General features: G+C 36.6%; 1 protein-coding gene across 1 annotated transcript; it reads right to left on the bottom strand.

Annotated features, from left to right (window-relative positions):
• Positions 1-748: 748 nt before the first annotated feature.
• On the bottom strand, positions 749-14,996 carry vamp3 (vesicle-associated membrane protein 3 (cellubrevin)). Its single transcript, XM_041783203.1, has 5 exons — positions 14,892-14,996; positions 8,153-8,231; positions 6,954-7,112; positions 6,198-6,249; positions 749-3,157 (listed from the first exon to the last, which is right to left on the bottom strand). Coding segments are annotated over exons 1-5 (309 nt in total). The 5' UTR covers positions 14,894-14,996; the 3' UTR covers positions 749-3,140.
• Between the last annotated feature and the right edge of the window lie 8,694 nt (positions 14,997-23,690).

The following is a 23,690-nucleotide window of genomic DNA, read 5'->3' as shown; positions in this document are numbered from 1 at the left end:
GGCAGCGTAATACTCCGCCCATTCGACGATGATTGGATGGATGAATTTTGCATCTTTTGTGCGATTGGGTATTACGCATGACATTGGGCGTGTTCAAATGCGGACTAAGCAGCGGTTTGATGCAGATTCACGTGGACCTCCATGTTACACAACATGAAGACAACAAGCACGACGTAGACTGCGCAAGCACCGTTTCTACTGGTTTCTACACAGCCCTTCTGCAGCCACTCCTCTACTACACTCTGAGTAAGAAGAACCAGTGTGGCCCAGCTGTTTTAATCCACACATACAGTTACCCTTATAGTTTTTAACTATCTCACGTGAGACACTGTGATGTTTCAGTTATGGACTTTGGTCTTCATCAAAAGGTCAAAACTTCAAGAATTTTGGCGGTAAAAATAATGTAACAATGCATTGCTAATTCAGTTAGTTATAAAGCAATGATGCCAAACCTATGTCGCACAGAAACCCTGAATATGTATACTTAGCCTACTTGTAATCCATACCCTTTAACAGTGAAGATTTTTGAACATTGCAAGGCAAAAAAGAACAAACTGAATTAACATTTTGGGTGTAAAAATACATTTTATGGACATTTTCACTATTTTGTAAGATTTCATACATTATGTTTTTGGCTGCATGTCCAGGATTAACCTCAAAATTAAACCTGAACACTTCTGTCCTTGAGTGGTACAAAAGTCCAAGTTGACTATAGGGTGTATGGTGTTATTGAACAGGTGGGTCTGTTGGGTCTGACAGTTCATTTATTTTATTTTTTAAATTTCCACCATGTAGACAATCCAGCTATGAATACATCCATCACAGAAATTATGTCTGAGTGAAGATCAACCATATTACAAAAATGAAAATGATAAAACACACCATTTGATATTGGAATACACACCATAAGTCCTCCAGTTGTGGAAAAAACCCTTCAGACTAGGTCTGGTGAATGTGGGTCCAATCTTTACAAGCATTAAAACTACTCATGCAAGGGTAATCAAAGACACCTCTCTTGATTTCTCAGCATATTTGGCAGCAAAGAGTTTTTCAAACAACTTTTTGGTGTCAGTGACAGTCATGTGACAGACAGTGGGCTGCTGAGCAGTGAGGGTTAATCAAATCTTTGAATCAAAAAAGGGAGTTAAGACTCGGTACCTATATTCATTCAAAAACACTGCAAAGTCAAGTCTAGCTGTGAATGAAGTCCACCATGTATTTAAGGGAAAAGCAACCTTTGACATACATTTAAGAAAACATTTACACAAGACTCTGATTTACGTTTCATTCGTTTTATTTAGGCATAAGGCATTCAGGGACAAAGAGAAGAATTGCACTTATTTCCAGATGTATTCCCAGAGGGTTTACATCAGCAAGGCATGGAAGCAACTGGGTGTCAAATTTCTGGTGTAGAGAGGGAAGATGATGACAAATCCATGTGATTAAAGCCTGGCCTTATGAGGTATTTTCAGATGCCTATAAAAATATTACACAATTTCCTTAATGGCTTAAGTTTGGCTTTTTTCTAAAAAAGACTCTTCACTTTAGATAGTGTCCAAAACAATTACTGGAGTACAATGGGACTAATTGCAAGAACTGCTAATGTCTTTAATGCCAAGAATTCAGCGTCATTTGCAAAATGGAATTAAAGACAAAGTTAATTTGAAAAGAAATCCAAATTGTCATACATTTTATTTTAAAAGCATGAAAGCAACAGAAGAGAAAAAAGTCCTCTGATGTTTGTCACACTGTCATTACCCAACTGTTTTTCTCTACACCTGAATACATGATGCACCTACACAAGCAATACTATACACTCCTGTTAATGTTAGCTCAGAATAAAATGAAAAAAAAAGCTATTTCTAAAATAATAATACAACTAAAAACCCAAGAGAAGTACTTTGCATTTATCGTTTGGAAAAAAAAAAGCCAGTGTGACTGAACAGAAGGTTTTATTAAAGGTTAATAAGCTGAAATGAATTATCAAGCAGCACAATATTTGTTTTGACAGTGCTAATGTTTACAAGGCACCACTGCTTATGGCAGGTTTGTGAGGCACTGTTGTTTTAGCTGTTCTCCATTGGAGAAACCCATAAGGCATATGTCTATAAAATATGTCTACAACTACATGTTTTAAATGCTTCAATTATTCACAAAGGTACATTTTCTTGCACATCCTTGAGACATGATAGACAATTTACCACTTTAACACCAGTGTTGCACTCATTTCTTTTCTCTTACATTTTTTGCGGTTTTCCTAGCCTCAGAGCTAGGCTGATGGTTCAAGGACATAGGCACTTATCTCAGTATAACTTGAACTTAAAGGATCAGCGGGGTTTAAGTGTGTAGGTTGTTAGGTTTTGTTGTAAGGTGAGCAATTTTTTTTTAACCCAAAATAAAATGCCTTACACAGATTACTCAATGAGAACTCAGCCAAATACATAAATAGAGTAAGGCATCAAATTCAATCACTTCATCGACAAAAAATAACTATTCAAGTTTTCTAAAAACTAAGGGGGGAAATATCTAAATATTGGTGTTAGACTCTGAAAAGTACAAACATATATGTAAAAGGGGACTCTTCAATGATATGCAGGGTTTTTGTTATTCACTAACAGCATATATTCAAAGGCACTTCTCTTAGCTTGGCACACTAAATCAATGGCTATTAATCAAACACAATAAAGTAAATATAAATTGAGGAGTTAGCAAACATTTTCTTCACTTCCAGTCCTGAAGTTGGAGTGTGTATACATGTTCATTTTCATGCGGTCAAAAACAATCAATTATGATTTTCTATAAGTTTAAGTGGGGAGTTCAACGCATGTTCTTCTGGTCTTTGGCAAGTGGCAAGGCACTCAAGTACAAGAATAATGATGCCTAGTTTTTGTGGTGATACAGGATAAAATTCTGGTATTATCAAAATTCTTTACTCAGACTCAGTCAAACACACATCCATTCACACACACACAGACAGGGCAAACCAGGACAAGGAATGAACACCTCCTGTGGGAGGGGACAAATGTTGTGGAGCTCAGTAGCCAGTTTTCATTAGATGTCTTCTTCTGAGACTTTAATTGTTGCACTTTACTCCTCTCCTCTTCTTCATTCTTTCCTCCACTTCTCCTCCTCTGGTCTTTTTACGAATAATTCCAAACTGTGAACAAAATGTAAAACCCTTTAATGAAAGACTTTAAAAAATTACTAATTTTATTATTAAAAACATTTGTAGATGCTTTATGTAAAGAAACTGTATAACATTACCAGTCTAGATCAAATAAAAAATCCTAGGAATAATTATGTGAGCATGTTATCAAGCAATTCAGGTAAATGTCATAGATTTATATACACACACACACACACACACACATATATAGAATATCATCAACAACGTGGCTCAAAGTAAGATCTCTGAGATCTATTTAAATACAGAGGCCTACCCTTTATGTGAAGGACTATGAGATGTACCATAAAAATCCAGTGCATATGAAGCACGTTTAGTACATTTATTTCCATCAAAACAGTAGGCTACATCCTACATACCACTGAGACCAAGACACAATTACAAAATGTTAAGAGGGGCATGGTCTACAATAGCAGCAGCCCCCTAATCACTGTGCACGCAATCTGACATTTTAAAAAAAATATTTTTCTATTCTTTGTGTAATTTTTAAAGATGAGCCTGGCAGCATCACTTTTAACAGCTTTTCTCCCTCACTGGATCTATTCCTGTATCTAAAACAGTGATATACTGTTTACAAATATAACAAATAAACCTTGTGAAGTGCTGGTTTGATTGAAAAGACAACAGGTGACCATTAGAGGTGCGCAGCACAACTCAGGCTGTGCGTCTGTACTTTACAACTATCACTGCAAGTTGAGACCTCAACCACGGTACTGCAACTTGCAGAGGTGCAAACACCCCATGGTAAAAACAGATTATACAAAAGAGGTACACAACTGCACAAAAACAGCATATTCTGGACTTTTCCAAACTTATCAGAAGTCATCATGCAAGAAGACAGTTTCATCCTTTAACCTTTAAACCTTAGGTTGGCGCTTGAAGTGTTCCCAGCATGCTTTGTGAGTAGCATCACAAGCCAGGAAGGGTATTATTTATGGCCTTTCTCCCTTATTATGAGAAACTCATAATTCAATCAAAACTTCAGTCTACTGTCAATAGAAACCTAAATTTGAAAAAAGAAGAATAGGGATGGGACGGATAATATCAGTATCGGGTCCGATATGGACATAATTAATAGATCGGATATCTGACTGACGGCGCTGATCCAAGTGACTGATCCAAATCCATCCTACAGTTTGCGGTAGACCATGAACGCACCGCAGTCTAGACAGTCTGTGTGTAACTGAGCTAGTATTAGTTGGGGATGTTCTTAGCGGTAACTTACTTGAGTTATGCTATTTAGGGTAAGCATTGTTGTTTATAACGTATACTCAGTTGTTGTTTTTTAGATAATGTTGATATTTCTTTTTTAGTAGTAGTTCAAATAAATTTGTTTGAAATGCATTTAAATTCAATTCATTTTTGTTTTTTTTTTTGCTTTTTAATAAGAGGAGCTGGGTGGTTTACTACAGCCTCATGTAACCACACACATTATACCAACAACAATAGTAATTGTTAAAAAAAAAAAAATTATATATATATATATATATATATATATATAGAGAGAGAGAGAGAGAGAGAGAGAGAGAGAGAGAGAGAGAAATATAGATATATCGAAATCAGTATCCGTATCGGCACATGTTTATCGGAATCTGATTGGAACTGAAAAAAAAAGTGGATTGGTGCATCCCTAGAAGTAAACAGCAGAGATGAGTGTATTGTATTTTATTGGGAGCCCCCTGACAGCAGAATATCCACGCTCTGCTTACAATGGACATGCACACTGCATTAACCATCAGAAAAATTCTACATACAGAGTATAACCTGTATAGGTTACAAAAAAAAGTGATTTTTTTAAAACCAATTTACCTGGCTTGAAGACGATTGATATTCCATATTGCACAGTCCTTTAGACCTCTTACCACAAGTGTAGCCAAATAAAGGGAGACAAGATGTTTGCTTATTTCTCTAAGGTCCTATCATAGTGTTAATGTGTTTTAAAATGTTTTTAGTTTTCTAATGTTCCTCATCATTAGTTGTTTTTATCTTTATTCTTAAAAATCTGTGTACAGCATTTTGAAAGTGCTTTATAGATACATTTATTGGAAACAATGACATAATAATTTAACCATATGGGGTAAAGAACCATGTATTGATGCTTCACGAACAACACCGCTCCCTGAAATGGCTCTTTTAAGAGAACCACAGAAGTTCTTCCCCATTTTGGAGTCAGTTTCTTTTCTTCCGCTTTTGTTACTTAATACACAATCAAAAGCCAAATTTGTACCAAATGAAAAGCCTTTTGGGAGCCAGAAAACTAGCTAACTACTAGGCTGAGCCAAATGATCTTGATCTTTAAAAAGAGATGAATTTCCCATTGGAACAAGCAAGGCTGGATGGACATTTGTGGAAAAACAAGCAAGATCAGGGTTTATTTGGCCAAGCTGTACTGAACATAACCAGACATCTTGGTGAAAATGGACCCTACACAATCACTGACTGACACCGCTCATCCAGGCATTAAATGGAGTCCTTGAACCTATGTCTAATGCAGGTTCTCTGTGACCTTTTTTTAAAGAGTATTTTTTTGGACTTGCCTTTATCCCAATAGGACAGCTAAAGAGAAACAGGAAATATGGGGAGAAAGAATGGGGGAAGACATCCACCAAACAGCACCAAGACTGGGAATTGATCTAGCAACCAGTGCATCAAAGACCAAAGCTTTTGTATTTGGGCACCTGCTCTACCAATAATCTAAACCCCTACCCCTCTGTGAGCCTTTTAAATGTCTTTTTGGCATGATTGTATCACTACTTTCAAGAATAAGACATTGCTTAAGATCGATTTTAAGCAAACAGAGTGGTTGGCACAGTCATACACAGCACAAAACTTTGGCATTTTGAAAGTGCTTCTCTACGCAGAAACCACCTCCTGCACCCCATTTGGAGAGCTCCACTGCAACATGACATCTGCAAACAACTGACTGTAAATCCTACAGAGGCATGAATAACGGAAAGATATTCATTTATGACAGGTATCTCAATCCATCTCAATCCATTGGTCTGATACTCACTAACAATGATGATGATGATGATGACTATTACAGCTATCAGGATGGCCCACATCTGCAGGAGAAAAGGTAAAACAGTTTCAAATTTAGTGGAATTAAACACTTGTCGCTTTTAAGAAAAAGAAGAATTCTTATCTTAAAAATAACCACCATTAATAATTAATAATTGCTCTACTCATGGTTATTATTTTAGGTGGTAAATTTGAAGAGTGTGCACGTAGATAAACAATGTATTTTTGATACATTATTAGTATAATGTTGACAAGAGCAACATAAAATGCTATTTGAGATTTATTCTGGTTTTGATTAGGGATGACTCAGTGCTCACATTCAAGTACTCACTGATACTGAGTAAAAACACAAATACTTAGTAATACCATTACAGTGATTTAAAAGTATTTTGAAGTTTCTTATTTTCATCAGATGATCCTCACTCCTCCTAAAAATTTAGCAGTGCACAGTTTACCGTCTGCTTTACTTGTTTCATCCTCATTTAAATCAAAACTGCATCAACTTTACCTACCTGCTTAAAAAATGAGAGGCTAACATCATGCTGTAGAAATGATATTGAGCACAGTATTGGCAGTGTTTGAGTAAAAGTGAGTTTAAGTATTGTATGTAATGCTTGTATTAGGAACAACACCCAACACTGCTATCAGTGCATCTCTTCATCTGATGGAAATGTCTTCAATCTAATAAAAAAAAATAGGGGATTTGTTTTAAGCAGAAAAAAGTGTGTGCATTTTACAGTTTAGGTACCTTGCAGTTCTTCCACCAGTACTTCCTTTTCAGCTTAGCAGCACTGGTCTCAAACTGGGACGCTCCAGCCTGCAGTGCGTCTGCTCTATCATCCAGTTCAGACAGTTTCTGGTCACGTTCCAGCACTTTGTCCACATTTACACGCATAATATCCACCACCTACACATACAAACAAGAAAAAGCATTTTTTTAATATACTGCCTTTATTAGTAAGTTTTAGAATGACTAGAGAAAAGAGAAACTACAGATTGTAAATGCTCCAGTATACTGTATGTACAGGATGGAGATATCATGCTTCTTGTGTTAAGTAACCTCTAACAATGTTATAAAACGTCAATATAGGTTACGCCTTACAAGGTAAAACCTGTTACACGTAAACACCTCTGATTAATAACAGTTCCTCTATAATGAAACATGCATGTGTGAACAGACAGAATCAAAGAGTAACCCATATGTTCCACTGATCCACAAACCCCACTACTGCCCCTCCTCGCAAGACAGCGCGGCAGGGTGGAGAGGAGTGTGTAGGCCCATGCAGGCCTTACATAACCATAGAGACAGAGATTATATAAACCTCTGCCAGCCAATTGGAGGCTTTGTGTGACACAGGAAGGTTAAAGTTCTGCGTGGGAGGGGCTAACCTGAAGGGAGGGGCGACACAGCTGAGAAAGAGAGAGGGAGAACAGTAAAAGGCATTAAGAGACCATAAGGGGAGTGAGACTTGGCACCGATTTTTTTGTAATTACCTCAGACACGGTTTTGAAAAAAGTTTCTAATTAAACAGAGAAGATGTAGCTTTCACTGAACGTTTTGTTGCATGTGAACTGACATGTGGAGGTAGAGGGCTAGTGATCTTCTAATTGTGTGGTGACTCATGACACCGCTGCCAAAGGGTTATGCAAGGCTCTGTTCGAGACAGACGTTGAGGAAGAACGGAAAAAATGAGATGAACTGGGCGGCTGACGGGAGAGGGGCTGGAGTTCAATCATTAGAGAGAGTTAGGTGAAAGAAATGAGGCACAGAGATGTAGGCTTGCAAGAAACGTCTCTGAAAGAAGTTTTGTCAACTGTTCTAGCTGACATTTAAATGAATACTAAGAGTCATGAGACCTTAAAATTTATACAAAAATGACTCGCAACTTTATCTCTAAACAAACATGGTGCTTGACTTGAACTGTAAGAAAGTAAAAACAATCATACCTCATCTACTTGGGCTTGGGTCTGCTGCAAGCGCCTGTTTCCTGACGCCATGCCAGAACCTTCTGGACCGGGGGCTGACCTGTTGAAATGAGAAATTATATTAGGTGGATCTGAGAGTTTTACAAACATGCATTTTGTGTAAAGCACTGTAATGAGGGATGCATAGTTTATCATCAGTGGCAGCTGATATGGCAATCAGCAAATAATATGGCATGAACCGATATCACCAGCCAGTGTTTATCTGTTGTGGCTGGACAATTTTACGCTGGCATCTGTTATATCTAAGTACAGCATCAAATAAGAGATTTTTTTTTAACTGGACAGAAGAAGTCACCTGTTCTGTGGTCAAACGTTAGAGAGACACAAGAGAGAGAAATGTTGGTGTAGCAGGAGGTTACACCAAGAGAAGTAATGATAAAAATATTTGTATTGCTATCAGCAATTGGCTAAATTGTTTTCAATGTATCAGCCCATATGCATTTTCCACACATAGACGATATTTGGGTGGGCCACCCAGGTATATTTACAAGTATATCTAACAAAAGTTTTTTCCTTCTTTTATTTTCTATGCATACATAATCACCATCCAAGCATAAGAGAGCTGTCTGCTAATTTTCCCTCTAGTAATGTGCTGTTTCAGGAGTGATGTCTCAAATTTTAAATTAAGCTTATTTGTTGTATAAAAATTTACCACAGCTGTTTTTCCTGCACCCTAGGTATATAGTGGCAACATACAACCTCATTGGCAAAAAGCCATCACAGATGATCAGCAGCTATGATTACAGAGTAAAAATTTCTAATAGCAAATGATGATTTTTGAGCATCCTTATACAACATACTGCTGATAAACAGTGTCAAAAGACCAAAAATACAGAAAACAAACCCACAAAATCAGACTGGATGGGATCACTCTATCTGCAAAGCCTGCATTGCATCTCTTGCTGTCATCAAACTTAAATAATAGAAGTTACAAAACTTTACATAAATGCACACCTTTGAATTACATTTTAATTCAAAGAAACACAGAAGCTGAAAACTGTTTCCTATCCTATGTACAGTACTTCTGCTCAGTTAACTACATCCAACAACAAGCCAACAGTCAATAAAAGGCAAATCCCTGCGGATAGGTTGCCCCTATTTTTTTTACCTATCCATTACTTCATAACATGTAGATTAAAGCAGTAGAAATCTGTGAGAACAGAGCATGAAATGAAGGCTCACAATTCATCATACGTCATCTTTCCTTTACATAAAATCCTTTCATTGACCACTATGTTACACTATGTAAACTGTCAAACTCATAATAAATTGTCACAAGCATCTTGGTTTTTCCAGGCAAGGACTGGAGAGTTGTTTCTGTGTTAAATGAACATGTCTGCTGCAATCACAATATCCGTATTAACATCAAATCAGAGTGATTCACTAGAAACTCTGAACCTACATACAGAATTGCACACCAAATTATCCCCTGACTTTCTAAGAGACAGGACTCAGATCTGCCATAAATAGAAACAGATGAGGGATTATACAGCTGTGTGGTAAATGTAAAATCTGACACTGCACTCAGGCAATATTCTATTTTATCTTACATATTTAATCCCACTGTCAGTAACTGTGCTCAGTAGCTAGCCAGTGTGTTCTGTACTTCATATGCCATGTTCATATCTGTGTGGTTGCTCAAGTGGGTTTAAAAATAACCCTGTGAACACTGTGACTGAAAGATAAGAGAAAGTTTAACTGTCCAGAAAGAATTAACTGATGATACGGATTAAGACTCAATGGCATGTATGCATTTGAATTCTTACTTTGTTAATCTACTTCCTCAATTACAAATCAAATAGATTATTTCCAAAAACACATAAATAATATGAAATAAAAGGGGGAAACTATGGAATATTTTATTATTCATTAATTTAAAGATGATGAAATAATGATTTCTATGTTTGGTGGTCATGCAGCCTTATACGGTAAAGTAATGTTAGATACTGCCACCTTCTGACCTGAGACAGCATTGCTCTTCAATAACTGAACAGGGACAGCAAATAACTCTACATGGGTGACTCCTTTTTGGGCACACCCATCCACAACAAAATGCAAACACAAAAGCCTTGGCAAAACAACTGTTATCGTCTTTTGTGACAAGCAAAGCTGACTTGCAGAAGAGTTGCCACACTTTTTAGATAGAAATATTCTTCTTTATTTCAAAAATAAAATCAATGTTGTGAATAAACTTATTACTGATGGTGTGCTGTGAAAATAATCCGCTAAATGTAGGAAGACTAGTTCTATTATGTCCCAACTCTCACATGAAGTCGCCAAACAATCATCACCTCAGCTACACCCATGCTGACCTTGTCACCAGGACACTGCTGACAGATGAAAAGTCAGGCAACCTTTATCTTATTCCTTCCTGTACAAGAGAAAGGAGGCTCTTCTTGGTTTCAAGATAACATCAATAGAGAGGAAGTATCTCACAGCACATCTGTGTCCAAAACACAGTGGTGAGTGGATATGGATAAATGAGGAGATAAGAGTGCACCCATGACAAAGGATACATCTTTTAACCACCTGATTAATTCCTCCTTTTTCTTCAGAACTAAAAGCACATATAGACATGTGTGTATTTTAGTCCTGGGAACAAAAACGTTTGCAAAACAAGAACCCACATTAATCAGGAAGCATAACAGTGGTTTGGTTTAGCATCAGTTTGCAATCTTGATGCACAATGCTGCATAAATAAGTGAGAAAACAAACCAATTTGTCTGAGAGCCAACTGATCTCAAAAGCTATTTGTTAGTATCCACAGAGCAGAGGTGCAGGGAGTGTAAACATAACAGCCTGATGGGTTCTATAAACATCCGTCAGTATGTCAAAAGAAACTGCAGTGTTTAGAGATGGCACACAATGTCTGTAGGGAGCTGTAACAGCTCACCTACTTCCCAGCTGTCTTTAACAGTAAAAAACACATTCAAGCCAAGTCAATAGAAACTAAACTTATGTATGCTAGCAACTTAGCCTACTTTATATCCTGTGGAAAAAAAAGAATGACGTAAACCTGTTCAAAAGGAAGACAAACAGCAAAACCAACAATAGTGAATAGGTGGGCTAGATTTTAATGTGCATGTTTTCCTATTATGCACCAAGTCCCCAGTCCAAGCAATACAAATGTACCATGATTTGCAGTGTACTTGTTCATATTTCATCATGCATGGTCCCAAAGGCTTTACACTTGTCCCATGTCTAATGTCCGATCTACACACCATAACATCTGAAGTATGACAAAACACCCTGAAGCAGAAGAGCCTTACAATTATAAAAAGTGATGAAATAAGATCACTGTCTAATACAGTGGTTCTCAGCTACTGGATTGGGACCAAGAAGTGGGTCGCAGAGCTGTTTTCAGTACAAGGGAAGAAAATATTGTGGCAAAAAGTTTATGATTCACAGAAGTCCATAAACAGATTATATACTTTATTATATTCAACTTTGCTGTGATGATGACAACATTTTGGTAGTTCTCCTAAGATCTCAACTTATTTATTACATTATTTTACACAGCTGGTTTTACCTTGATAATATGTACAATTCTCAAGATCTCCAGAAAACCACAAAAGTTCACAGTATCATGGAATAAATTAAGTATTTGCCACCTTCTTGGTTTCTTATTTTTTGCACATTTGTAAAACTAAAATGTTTCAGATCATCAACAAATTTTTGATAATAGACAAAGATAGCCCAAGTTAATTCAAAATGCAGTTTTTATGGGATTGCTTCATTTATCAGGGGAAAAAGCCCTTCATCAAAAAGCAACACATCATGCCATGATCTAAAGAAATTCAAGAACACATGAGGAACAAAGTCACTGACATCTATCAGCCTGTAAAGGATATGAGAGCCATTACCCACAAATGGAGAAAACTTGGAACAGTAGGAACCTTCATTTCAGGAGCCAGCCCTACCAAAGTTACTCGAAGACTGCATTGACAACTCACCCAAAATAACCCAGAACAGCATCTAAAGACCTACAGGCCTCACTTGACTTAGTTATGATCAGTGTTCATGATTCAATAATAAGAAAGAGACTGGGCAAAAATGGCATCCATGGGAGTCAACTCCAAGGCAAAAACCACTGCTGACCAAAAAGAACACAAAGTCTTGTCTCACATTTGTCAAAAAAAACAAGACTTTTGGGAAAAAATTTCTGTGGACTGACAAGACAAAAGTTGAACTTACACAACATTATGAAAGACTCATTGCTAGTTGATGTGCTTCATATTTTTGTTATGTCTGTTTGTTCAGTCATATGTTTTGTTCCTTCTAAAGTCCAAATTGTGATGTTTTCCATGAATTGATTAAAACTGTACAGATATTTGGGTCACAATCTTCTCATTAAGGAGATGGTGGGTCCTGATGGCAAAATAAACCATTCTGATTGGGGATGCAAGATACTGGATTTTTGCCGATATTTACAGGTTCATTTTAGACAATACCGATATCAATATTTAAATGTTTTACATAACAAAAAATTCAGTCCTTTGAACACAATTTAAGGTTTGAGGATGAAAAAAGAAAAACATTTTTTCTTAAAACACACTTTAAAGTTTAAAGAATGAGGATGAATAAAGAAAACGGTCTCAACTTACAAAGGTCTGTTGGTCCAGCCTAAAACTCCACTCATTTATTAGTGTATATGGACAAATTTTACAGTCAATATATGCTGATATTCCCAGCCAAAACATTGGCAGATATTTTTGTATCTGCTGATGCCGATATTTGCCTTTTTTAGCTAATATCTGCTGATACCAATATCACCGTACATCCCTAGTTTTTTGACATTCATATCTGGTCAGATATATGTAATTTCTGCAATTTGAAAACCGCAGTAATACTTAATGCAATTTAATCTAAATTTAGGTCAAGGCCAAGCCTTTGTAGCTACTGAGTAGTTGTACAGTACAATGTGAAATTTCCTTGTTGGCAATATGAACATGAAAATGTGAATCTTAAGACAGGTTTATAAGGTCAAATCAATATTCAGGAATAAAGCAGAATACAAAAAAATCTTGGGATGTGATGTGGAATTATTCTCTTTCTATATGCTTTTTATGTCTGTGTAGTCAAAAGAGGTGGAAAAAGTACATGAGTATTGTACTAAAGTAAAAAGTAAAGTTACTTTGGTTAAAACTTACTTAAGCTATAGCTAAGTAAGCTATTCCAAAATGTACTCACAAACGTACAAGTACCCAGAAAACTCCTTAATTACAGTTATTTGAGAAAATGTATTTTCTTACTTTCCACCTCTGATGTTAATTCTGGGATGTGAATCTTACTGCAATCAAGTAGAAAAACGTTTAACTACGAGACAGCTGACTTATTACAAAAACATCAGATATGGTGCCTTTACATCGTTTACACTTCTTCAGCAAGGAAATGCATTACCTGAATAGAAAGCACCAGTATACCTTTTCTGAATTTTTATAACCTTACAATCTCAGCAGGACTCTTCGAGCCCCCTGATCAGGGTCTGTTGGTTGTTCCACACTCCAGACTTAAAACCAAAGGAGACTGCACATTTAAGGCCAATGCTCCAACTCTTTGTAATTCTCTTCAACTGGGTTTAAGATCAGTAAACACTGCTGATTCCTTTAAAAAGCAACTTAAGACCTACTGGTTTGGTCTGGCCTTTACTCAATCTGTTATGTGTACTGTGTATTCTTTCATTGTACCTTTGTGTCATGGCTGGTGTTTCTTTTATTTCTTTATAAAGCACTTTGTGACTTTGCTGTTCTTGAAAGGTGCTATATAAATACATGTATTATTATTATCATTATTTTTAATATATTTTGCAATTGAAGATGGATTTTTTCAAGGAAGTGAAGTATTTCAGAAAGCTCTGGTAGCTTTTTAAATGTATACATATTGTTTAGAAAGACTGCCTATGTTGAGAGGCAGGTGGGGTGAGTAGACCAAGAGATGGGGGAGGTTAAAGGAAACAGAGGAAATGGGAGATTTCAATGAGATCTGATCTGTCCTACATTTTTTTATCCTGGCAGAATACAATAAAATGAAAACTCTGAAATAAAATTTCAATTTCGTCACTGAATCACAACTCATTTCGTATTTTTGAAACTATTTACTATACACGCCATGTAAATAGGTCATCGACACATTTCCTGCTAATTAATTTGTCATGTTAGCACTTGTTGGAGTCACTCAGACTGTTGGGATTTTTTATTACTATAACAATATTTACAACTACTAGGAAGCTATGAGCTTTACCGACGTCGTTTCCCTCTATATCCGTAGACAGAAGCTTGGGGAAAAAGCAGAAGCTGAGTTAACTAAACAGAAAACTCGATTCCGGATGGAAGCTAATATTAGCTTTAACTGCACTATAGCACGAACTCATTGTCCACCCTCAATATTTGCGCAGCTATGGAAAAAACTACACCCCCTCACGCTTAACCATACATGCTTTTATTCAATTTTCAGACAAGAAGTTAACTAGAAGGAAAAAACTGTCAGTCCGTGTTGGTAAAAGTCGTATTCTAACACTACAGCTAGCTGAGCCGAAACTAACGACCTAGCACTTGTTGCATGCTAGCAGCAAACTTTTGGGCGTAGCTTTTCCCTGTGATCCTTGTTTCACAAAAGTAGCTGTTATGCCGCCACGTATAAAATAGTTTGACAAAAAGACTGATGACTTTTAAAATGATTGGTATAAACAAGTCTAACTTACATTGTAAAATGAAGTTTCTTTGCAGGATAATGCCGCTGATTCTTGCCTGTGAGCTAACACTACAGTGTCAAGTCGTAACAGTTACTGCCGTCGTTGTTATGCTGCCTTTCAGGACTGTCGGAAATAGGAAAACTAAGAGAATATACCAATCGACATGATGTGTTTTAGTTTGAGTTTTAATGTGTTTACATGACAAAACGTGTCCCTCTGCTATTCTCAAAATGCTATTTATATATCCGAAATCTATTATGTATCATCCGGTACACCTCTCCTGCAGGAACAAAAATGTTTTATTACTAAAACTCTCTTTGCCTGGGCGAATGTTGGGCCCCTGAATGCAACATTAAAAAGGCAGTGCCCTCTTATCTTTGTGTACGCATACCTGCAATTATAGACGCATAGTACTACATTATAACGTCAAAGGGAGCTGGTTCTTGAGAAAATGTCATTATATGACGAAATACATTAAATTATGTGAGTGTTGCTTCAAATTAGTGTATGTTCAACCTCCATTCATCCCATTAGCCCATCTGTCTTGCAGATATGCGAGGAGAAAGCGACCACCCGTGATCAGCATGTGACTAGGGTGCTATACTTTAACCTCATATCTTAACGTCTTTTATTTTAAAATTAGAAGAGGAAAAAATATGAACTGTAAAATGCAGGGTACAGATCAGGGCATGAGTTTTGCTATATTCCTTGTCAGAGTTGTACTACAGCTCAGTTAATCCCTTGGTTAACTGGGTTCCACATAATTCCCTGGGCTGTTTTATTAGTAGATTTAGGGGTTGTTACAAAACATATCATCACAACAACAATACACACAGGTCTAAACTGCAAAAGAAATGTCTAATCCAAGGGGGAGTGTTGGCTTGTTGTAAGACTAATTTATCCCTGAAAGTTGGAAAATTTTCTTTTTCCATAAAAGCCATGTAACCCTTATTTTATACACCTACTCCCTCAGTTTATTCTAAGACAGCAAATTTAAATCACATTTTTTGAGACACATTTTCTTTTAATTCTGCATATCCCTCTTCTTTTTCAGCGCTTTTACAACCCCAACACAGCTTCAGCAGATGGTTGGTCAGCATGAGTCTGGTTCTGCTCCAGGTTCCTGCCTGCTTAAAGGAAGTTTTTGCTTTAACATCATAACTTTTCTAGCTGTTACTTAGTGCTATACTCATGGTGGATTTATGTTGGGTCTTAATAAACTTAGAACAAAAAGTAAGGACATTTGTGTTTGGTAGATTATTTCTTTGTAATTACAATACCTCTTGGCAATAAATCTTATACCGCTGGAAAAGCCTGTTTATTTCTCTTTTAAATGATGCCACATTTGTAAAGAATGTGCATTGGTGGGATGAGCAGCAGAGCTGAGTATGTGGATTGGGCCCATGAAAAAATGATCAAACCTTTTCTGCCAATGCCAAACAGCTTATTCTGCCGTTAACACTGGTTTGTGTTGTTTGGTGCATTGGATGATTGAAGTCTGAAGAAACAAGTCATACTGGCAATTTAATAGTCTAATTTAACAAACAGGCGCCTCAGTAGTGTGTGGAAGAACCATACACACCAGCCTGGTCACATAATGCTGTGGGATGGCAACCCATTCTTCAACCAGCATTTTTCCCAAGTCAGCCAGTGTGGTTGTGTTGGTCACTCCTCCACAAACAGCATGCCCAAGCAATTAGCATAGCGTTCTCCGCGTCTTCTCCACACTTTTACCCTATGATCATACTGCTGTAGGTAGAAACTGGACTCATCACTTAACATAATAGGTGCCGGCCACGGTACCAGAAACTCAAAACAAGAGTCAATAGCAACAGCAGAATAAGCTGTTTTTATTTGGCAGAGAAGATTTGACAAATTTTTCATGGGCACAAACCACAAACTCAGCTCTTCCTGACTTGTTGTGCTAACTGTAGATAATATAAAAAACTATAGTTTAGACCTACCCTCTTTGTAAAGTGTCTAGATAACATTCATGTTTCTAAATTGGCACTATACAAAGAATATTAAAATGAATAAATTGTTTTCAAAGTAAAAAAAAATGCTAAAAAAGAAAAGAAAAGGAAAAAAACAGAATAATCTGAAAATGGGTCAAAGCTTCTAGACATGTGCATTGAAGTTGAGGCAGGCTATAAAGTTATATTTCATTGAAAAGTTCTAACAAAGTACTGGCATGTAAGTTCAGTACGTGAGAAGACATCCACCATTTTGTCCGGTAAAATAAAGGCCGGGAATATGTAGGATATGTTTTATTTATGACAATGAGTCAGCATGAAGAACAATTTGAGTGTCCAGTGAATTTTCATATTTAAACACTTTAATTTGGACATTTCACACCTTTCACACCTCTCGGCCTTTTGAGACGGCCTTCTGTATGACATTATGTCTGTCGCTCATCTTCACTCAGCAAATGATCCTGTCAAATGTCCATTTGTGGATTGTTAATGAGCAATACACATACAAGCTTAGGGAGATATATAACATACATACATATAGGTAACATAAAAAAATTAAAACAAATGATTTGAGAGCTTTAAGTAAGTATGGATAAAGGAATAAAGGTTTGCCTATCTACACAACACAAAAGTGGTAATCCCTTGAGTAGATCTGGGAAACATATAAGACTGAAGCTGTGAACTCCAGCTAAAATTCCCACTAGGACAAGCAAGATTATAGTAAATATCATTTCTATCTGCAGGGTAATACAAATTAACTCACAAAAGTAAACATGCATAAATATTAACTTATTAAAATTTTTTATATAAAAGTCTATGAAATTAACTTGTGAACATGAGCATAAGGTATATCAAATGTATGTCTGAAAATTTATTATAATACAGTACAATATAACTTCTAAACCTTCTAGAATATAACAAAGTGTACTTAAACATTTGGTTTTATATGATTATTGGAAAAGTGAGTATATTTACATGATCACATTAATCTGACAACTAGGTATCAGGAAATGTAATCATCAGATTTGGCTTGTACACATGCACTTCAGTGATGCATTTTTGGAAAAATACTTGTTTATATGATTGTGTCAATACCTGGATTGTTATCCAGTACATGATCCAAAACAGCAAAACTCAAGCTAGCCTTTTCATGAGTGCAGCCTCTCCACCTTTAAGCATGGCAATGCAGCAGGGGATGTGTTGATGTTGTTATTATCATGAATAAAGTAAAAAACTAAAACTTAAACAGTAATAACTGAACATGACAAATATCATGTTTTCTATCACCATAATATTTTAACTCAAAACAAAGAACAAAATTTGAATTCTTGTAACAAATCCTCATAATCCTGTGTTCACAAGTAGCACTTGATCTCTTTATAATACTTTGGATACTGTATTTAATAATACACCATAAGTAGATTCATGCTGATGTATAAAAATCCACAAAACCCATGGCAGAGGATGCTCATCACTTTCCAACAGCCTCATCTGTCTTGCCCTCTTCCTTTCAGCTACATCCCAGATCCCTCGCCCACCATGGCATCACCGTCAGGGCTCTGCTTCAAGACAGAGTGTTTTAGGTGTTATTTAAAACTTCCTGTGTAAAATGAAATGTGTGTTTTAAAAAAGAAGAAGAAGAAAAGTTAACTTCAAACTGTAAAGACTTACGACGTTCACATCTGTCTGAGCAGCTCCTCCATTATACATCAGGCTGGGACTCTCCTCCTGTAAACAAATGATTCAAAGTTAATATAAAATAATCCTGAAGTTTTTTACGTGAAGATGGATTCTCACTAAAGATGCCCTATGAAGTAAAACAGTTAAGGCACAGTTTTATATTGAAAGACGAACAGCATGTACAGAACAACATCACATTCCACATCTCTGCTGGCTTTTAAATGGGTCATCTGATATTTTCAGCAGGTGCACTAAGTAAAGTGTATGTTAATGGTCTGCCTTTACTTCTGCTTTTAGCACGGTAATGCATGATTGAATTTCACTTTATCCCTGTCGAACAGAGGGGTGCTTCTCATTTCTTAATTCCAGGATCTGGACCTGGTCTTTTATTCATCTTTGCAAAGACCCCCTGCCCTGGCAGATAGATGGCCCCTTCTCTAAACGAGACCTTCCTGATAACATCATCTATGGTTACTGGCATCAAGACTTATATTGAAACAGGAAAACATGCAGAAAGAAATTTAGAGTTTATCTAGTCTTCCACAGCTCAGTATGAATTGAGACATGTTTAAATATTCAGTAAATTTCATTAAGTTTTTGTGCACTATTTTGCTATCACACTCAGAAAGAAACCTTGGAAAAAATTAAATTTGACGTACAACTTTATCCTTTCCTTGTAAGTTTCAGGTGCATCAAGTGTAAAAGAGAGTAGAATTGACAGGCGACTTACCAGTTCTACACTTTCTATCATTTCTCCAGCCTCGCTGGCCTCTGTGCTGCATCCTCCTGGAAAACACTCTGATGCACGCTTCTGTCTTATCTTCTGAAAGAAATCCATTGCTGTTGATTTTCGCAGCAGCACTATCACATACGGAGTTGACAAAGATGCATAAATTCCCAAGAACAAAGCAGACAGGTAGAAATATCAGGCATGCTATAAGACTGAAAAAGCTTCTTACCGCCCTCACTGATATAAGGCATCAGGAGCATCACAGTCAGCAGCGTCGCAGCCATGTTATCGTCCAGACTCTCACACTCTTGAGTGTTGGGTTCCTTCAAAGCTCTTACACTTTGTATTTGTCACCTGAGAGATCTCCACGCCCACCACCACCCCAGTAGCATTCCCAGGGGATATCGAATGGAGGTGTAACTAACACTGTATGTAATAGCAATAGCAAAGAAAGCCTCAAAAACATAAAGAATATGTCAGTAATTATGCAGATCTTATCTAAAACTGTGACATTTTAAGGCCAAAATAAAGAACATTTAAGTTTTATGAAATGTAACTTTTCTCAAAGTAGTTTTGAATTATGATAAAATATTAATACTATAACATTACATTATCAAACTATGACTCTTTAACAGGAGGTAAGAAAAACAATAGCTGAAAACAGCAGCATCAAACTCAGAAATTCCTGAGCTTGTTTACTACAGCAACCAGACAGAAAACATGAGATCAGACCCTGCCAACTATACTTCAGCCAGCTACAGAGGCACGATAGATACACTATAAAAGTATTCGCTCACCTGCCTCCCATATGAACTTAAGTGACATCCCATTCTTTATCCATAGGGTTTAATATGACATCCACCCTTTGCAGCTATAACAGCTTCAACTCTTCTGGGAAGGATTTCCAAAAGATTTAGGAGTGTGTTTATGGGAAATTTTGACCATTCTTCCAGAAGCACATTTGTAAGGTCACACACTGATGTTGGATGAGAAGGCCTGGCTCTCAGTCTCCGCTCTAATTCATCCCAAAGGTGTTCTATCAGGTTGAGGTCAGGACTCTGTGCAGGCCAGTCAAGTCCATCCACTCCAAACTCTCTCCTCCATATCTTTATGGACCTTGCTTTGTGCACTGGTGCACAGTCATGTTGGGACAGGAAGGGGCCATCCCCAAACTATTCCCACAAAGTTGGGAGCATGGAGTTGTCCAAACTCTCTTGGTATGCTGAAGCATTCAGAGTTCCTTTCACTGGAACTAAGGGGCCAAGCTCAGCTCCTGACAAACAACCCCACACCATAATCCCCCCTCCACCAAACTTTACACTTGGCACAATGCAGTCAGACACGGACCCCACTCCGTCATTCTACATGGCCTGTCACTTTCTGGCTGAGTTGCTGTCATTCCCAATCGCTTCCACTTTGTTATAATACCACTGACAGTTGACTGTGGAATATTTATCAGTGAGGAAATTTCATGACTGGACTTGTTGCACAGGTGGCATCCTATCACAGTACCATGCTGGAATTCACTGAGCTCCTGAGGGCGACCCATTCTTTCACAAATGTTTGTAGAAACAGTCTGCATGCCTAGGTGATTAATTTTATACCCCTTTGGCCATGGAAGTGATTGGAACACCTGATTTCAATTAGATGGATGGATGACTGAATACTTTTGCCAAATAGTGTATTTTAGCTTTATATTTTTGGGGTTGTCATGTTGTCCATCACTGGGGTTGACACCACAGCAAAATCAACAGTGTCAATTCGGGCAGGGCAATTAATCGCAAATTAGATTAAATCGCAATATGACCTGCTGCAATTTTCAAATCGCAGCAGGTGCAATATTTCTGTTACCTGAAATTTGTGTCAAATACCAGTTTAGACATTTTTTGAAAGCAGTGATGCTATGCATTATATATCATGCAATCATTCTTGTGCCATATTCTAAGAATAGTGTACAAAAAATCCTTTTTCTTCATTTTTGTATGTTTTTCTTATTAAATATGAGAATTATATAAAAATTACCATTCCCTTTAATGCAACAGTTCATATGAAATTTGCAAAATGAGTAAAAAAATAATCAAAATAAGATATTTTTTAAAAATTGTTCTGCCCTACTTTAATCTAATATTGTCAGTTATAGTATAAGAATTATTGCTGTTTTTTGTTGTGAAATGCATGAGATTTAATATGAGATTTAATGTGTGATTTAATATGCGATTATTTCCTCAAGAAATAATCGCATATTAAATCGCAATTGCAATATTGGGTAAAAAAAAAATTGCAATTAGATTATTTGCCCAAATCATTCAGCCCTAGTGTCAATTCAACTTCACAGAGTTTCATTTAACACTGTTTATAAGTTTGTGCAATTCTCACAGGTTCTGAGTTAAATTTAAACTTTGAAAACTATTAATATTTTAACTCACTTGTAGTGTTAATTCCTAACACCCACACTGTTGATTTTTTTAAACATTAAAGTGTACTTTTAACACAAGGTGTAATTTTGAAGCATTTGGGATTTTAAATGACAAATTGCGAAGCAATCTCCATACTTAAAGACTGCCGCCTTTGAACACCTATGGGAAAATCAGGTGTCTGAAAATCATTACACTGTCCTTTGTTGCAGATTATTGGTGAGGGAGCGACTAACTCAGTGGATAACTTCACTAATGGTGCAAAGGTGTCTAACATAAAAAACAGCAATAATACGGTGATCAATGTACAACAGGCAACATCTTAAACCAATGTTGTTTAAATTACTCTTTGTAGTAAAGATCAATTCTGAAACGTTTAACACTGAGATTTCAACACTTTTTTCTAGGTATGCTTTCTCCTGATTGAAGAGAAACACATACAGGAAAAAGTTTGTTCTTCTAAGTCTTAAGAAAACCACATACTCCAAGAGCCTGAAGTGGAAAATTTAACACAGAAAAACCCTGCAGATTTCATTAGGACTTGAATAGTGTGTATATTTCTATGTGGCTGTTAGGTGGATTTGCATAAAAACGGGTCAAGCCTAAGTCACTCCTCATAAAACTGTTTCAGTATGGATCGTTTTTGTTGATTGGGTTGATTTAGTCTATGGGGATATAAAGACAAAAGATGCCATAAATACCATGTGTTTTCTGAATGTAATACACTTTGGGGGGAAGCTTTGCAGTGCCTGATATGGCCCCAAGGCTGCCGGTTGATGATCACTATCCTAGAGTGTACCAGATATAGGGGTATTTAACAGCCACATGCACTCACATATAACTCATGTTTTATTGCCTAAAACTCTATAAATAACCAATTATTTAGGGAAATGAAATATTAATGGTTCTTCAATTCTTACCTTAATTTGTTTTATTGATGAATCCATCAACAAATGTCTGATGAATTGTCCCTCATCAGTTGAGGTACAAAGTGAAGCTTTGGATTTTTTGCAAAATTCATATAGGGTCACCTTAGGGATGGTATATAAATGACAAAAATAATTACTTTGCAATTGTTAATAAGTTGCTGTTGTTTTTGCTGGATTCATTTCTAGCATTTTAAACATATATTGTGAATAGGCCTTCTGTTTTGTGTAGTTTCATAAAGCTTTGTCAGTAAACTGAATAACAGAAGCCAGAAGGTTGTTTATTAAATATTTTAAAGAAAGAAAAATTATTGATAAATAACTAAAATATTGTGAATATATAGTTGTTTTATTCTAGATACAATTAGACTTAGGAATTGATAAATAGCTAAACATAGCTATATATTTGTGCCCATGGACATGGATTAACATTGTTTTAATCTTCATGTTAAGTTGATACAAAAAAACAGTGAAAACTTTGATCAACAGTTTTTAAGACACTCACATAGCTTTAACAATATTCAGTGAAGTATTCAAAACTACATGTGGAGGATCAGCCTCAGTGAGTGAGTGACTTTTCTTAACAGCGCCCTTGTTCTTTACCTTTTCATGTCTTATTTTAAAGTTTATCCTGATAGGCACATTGGAGCACTAAAATTGGTAGTCATACGTAGCCATAGTGAGTTCTATGACATTCTAAAGTACAAATGTCGATATTTCACATGCATGCATGTGTAGTTTGCTTTAATCCACCCACGACTCGAACCTTCAACCTTCTGATTCATAGTCAAATGAATCAATGAAGGTAAACGATGTTTTGTTTGAGGGAAGAGTGAGAGTTTGGTGCCTTGTGTTTTTACAAATGTGTTGTCTGTTTTCTATCCCGTCCTGAGAAGTAGCTACTGATATGATCTACTGTACAGATATGTCACATAATTGCGTCCCACTCCAGTTTTACACTTTCTTACACAGTCGTCTAACATACGCCCGTAAGGTCAAATATAGATCATATTATGGTCAGAATATTGTGGGGCTACTATGTGGGTTATAAACACGAGCTTTGTAAAAGCAGCTTCTCTTAAAAC

This window comes from Cheilinus undulatus, linkage group 3, assembly GCF_018320785.1.
Source record: "Cheilinus undulatus linkage group 3, ASM1832078v1, whole genome shotgun sequence".
NCBI classification, from domain to species: Eukaryota; Metazoa; Chordata; class Actinopteri; order Labriformes; family Labridae; genus Cheilinus; species Cheilinus undulatus.
This window is presented reverse-complemented; position numbering and strand designations above follow the sequence as displayed.

What these genes read in the sequence shown, in the direction of transcription:
- vamp3 (XM_041783203.1), bottom strand. An exon ending in CCCAAGCCCAAGTAGATGAG is followed by an intron (nt 7,113 to 8,152) that starts GTATGATTGTTT and finishes TTGTATGTGTAG; the next exon opens with GTGGTGGATATTATGCGTGT. An exon ending in ACTGGTGGAAGAACTGCAAG is followed by an intron (nt 6,250 to 6,953) that starts GTACCTAAACTG and finishes TTTCTCCTGCAG; the next exon opens with ATGTGGGCCATCCTGATAGC.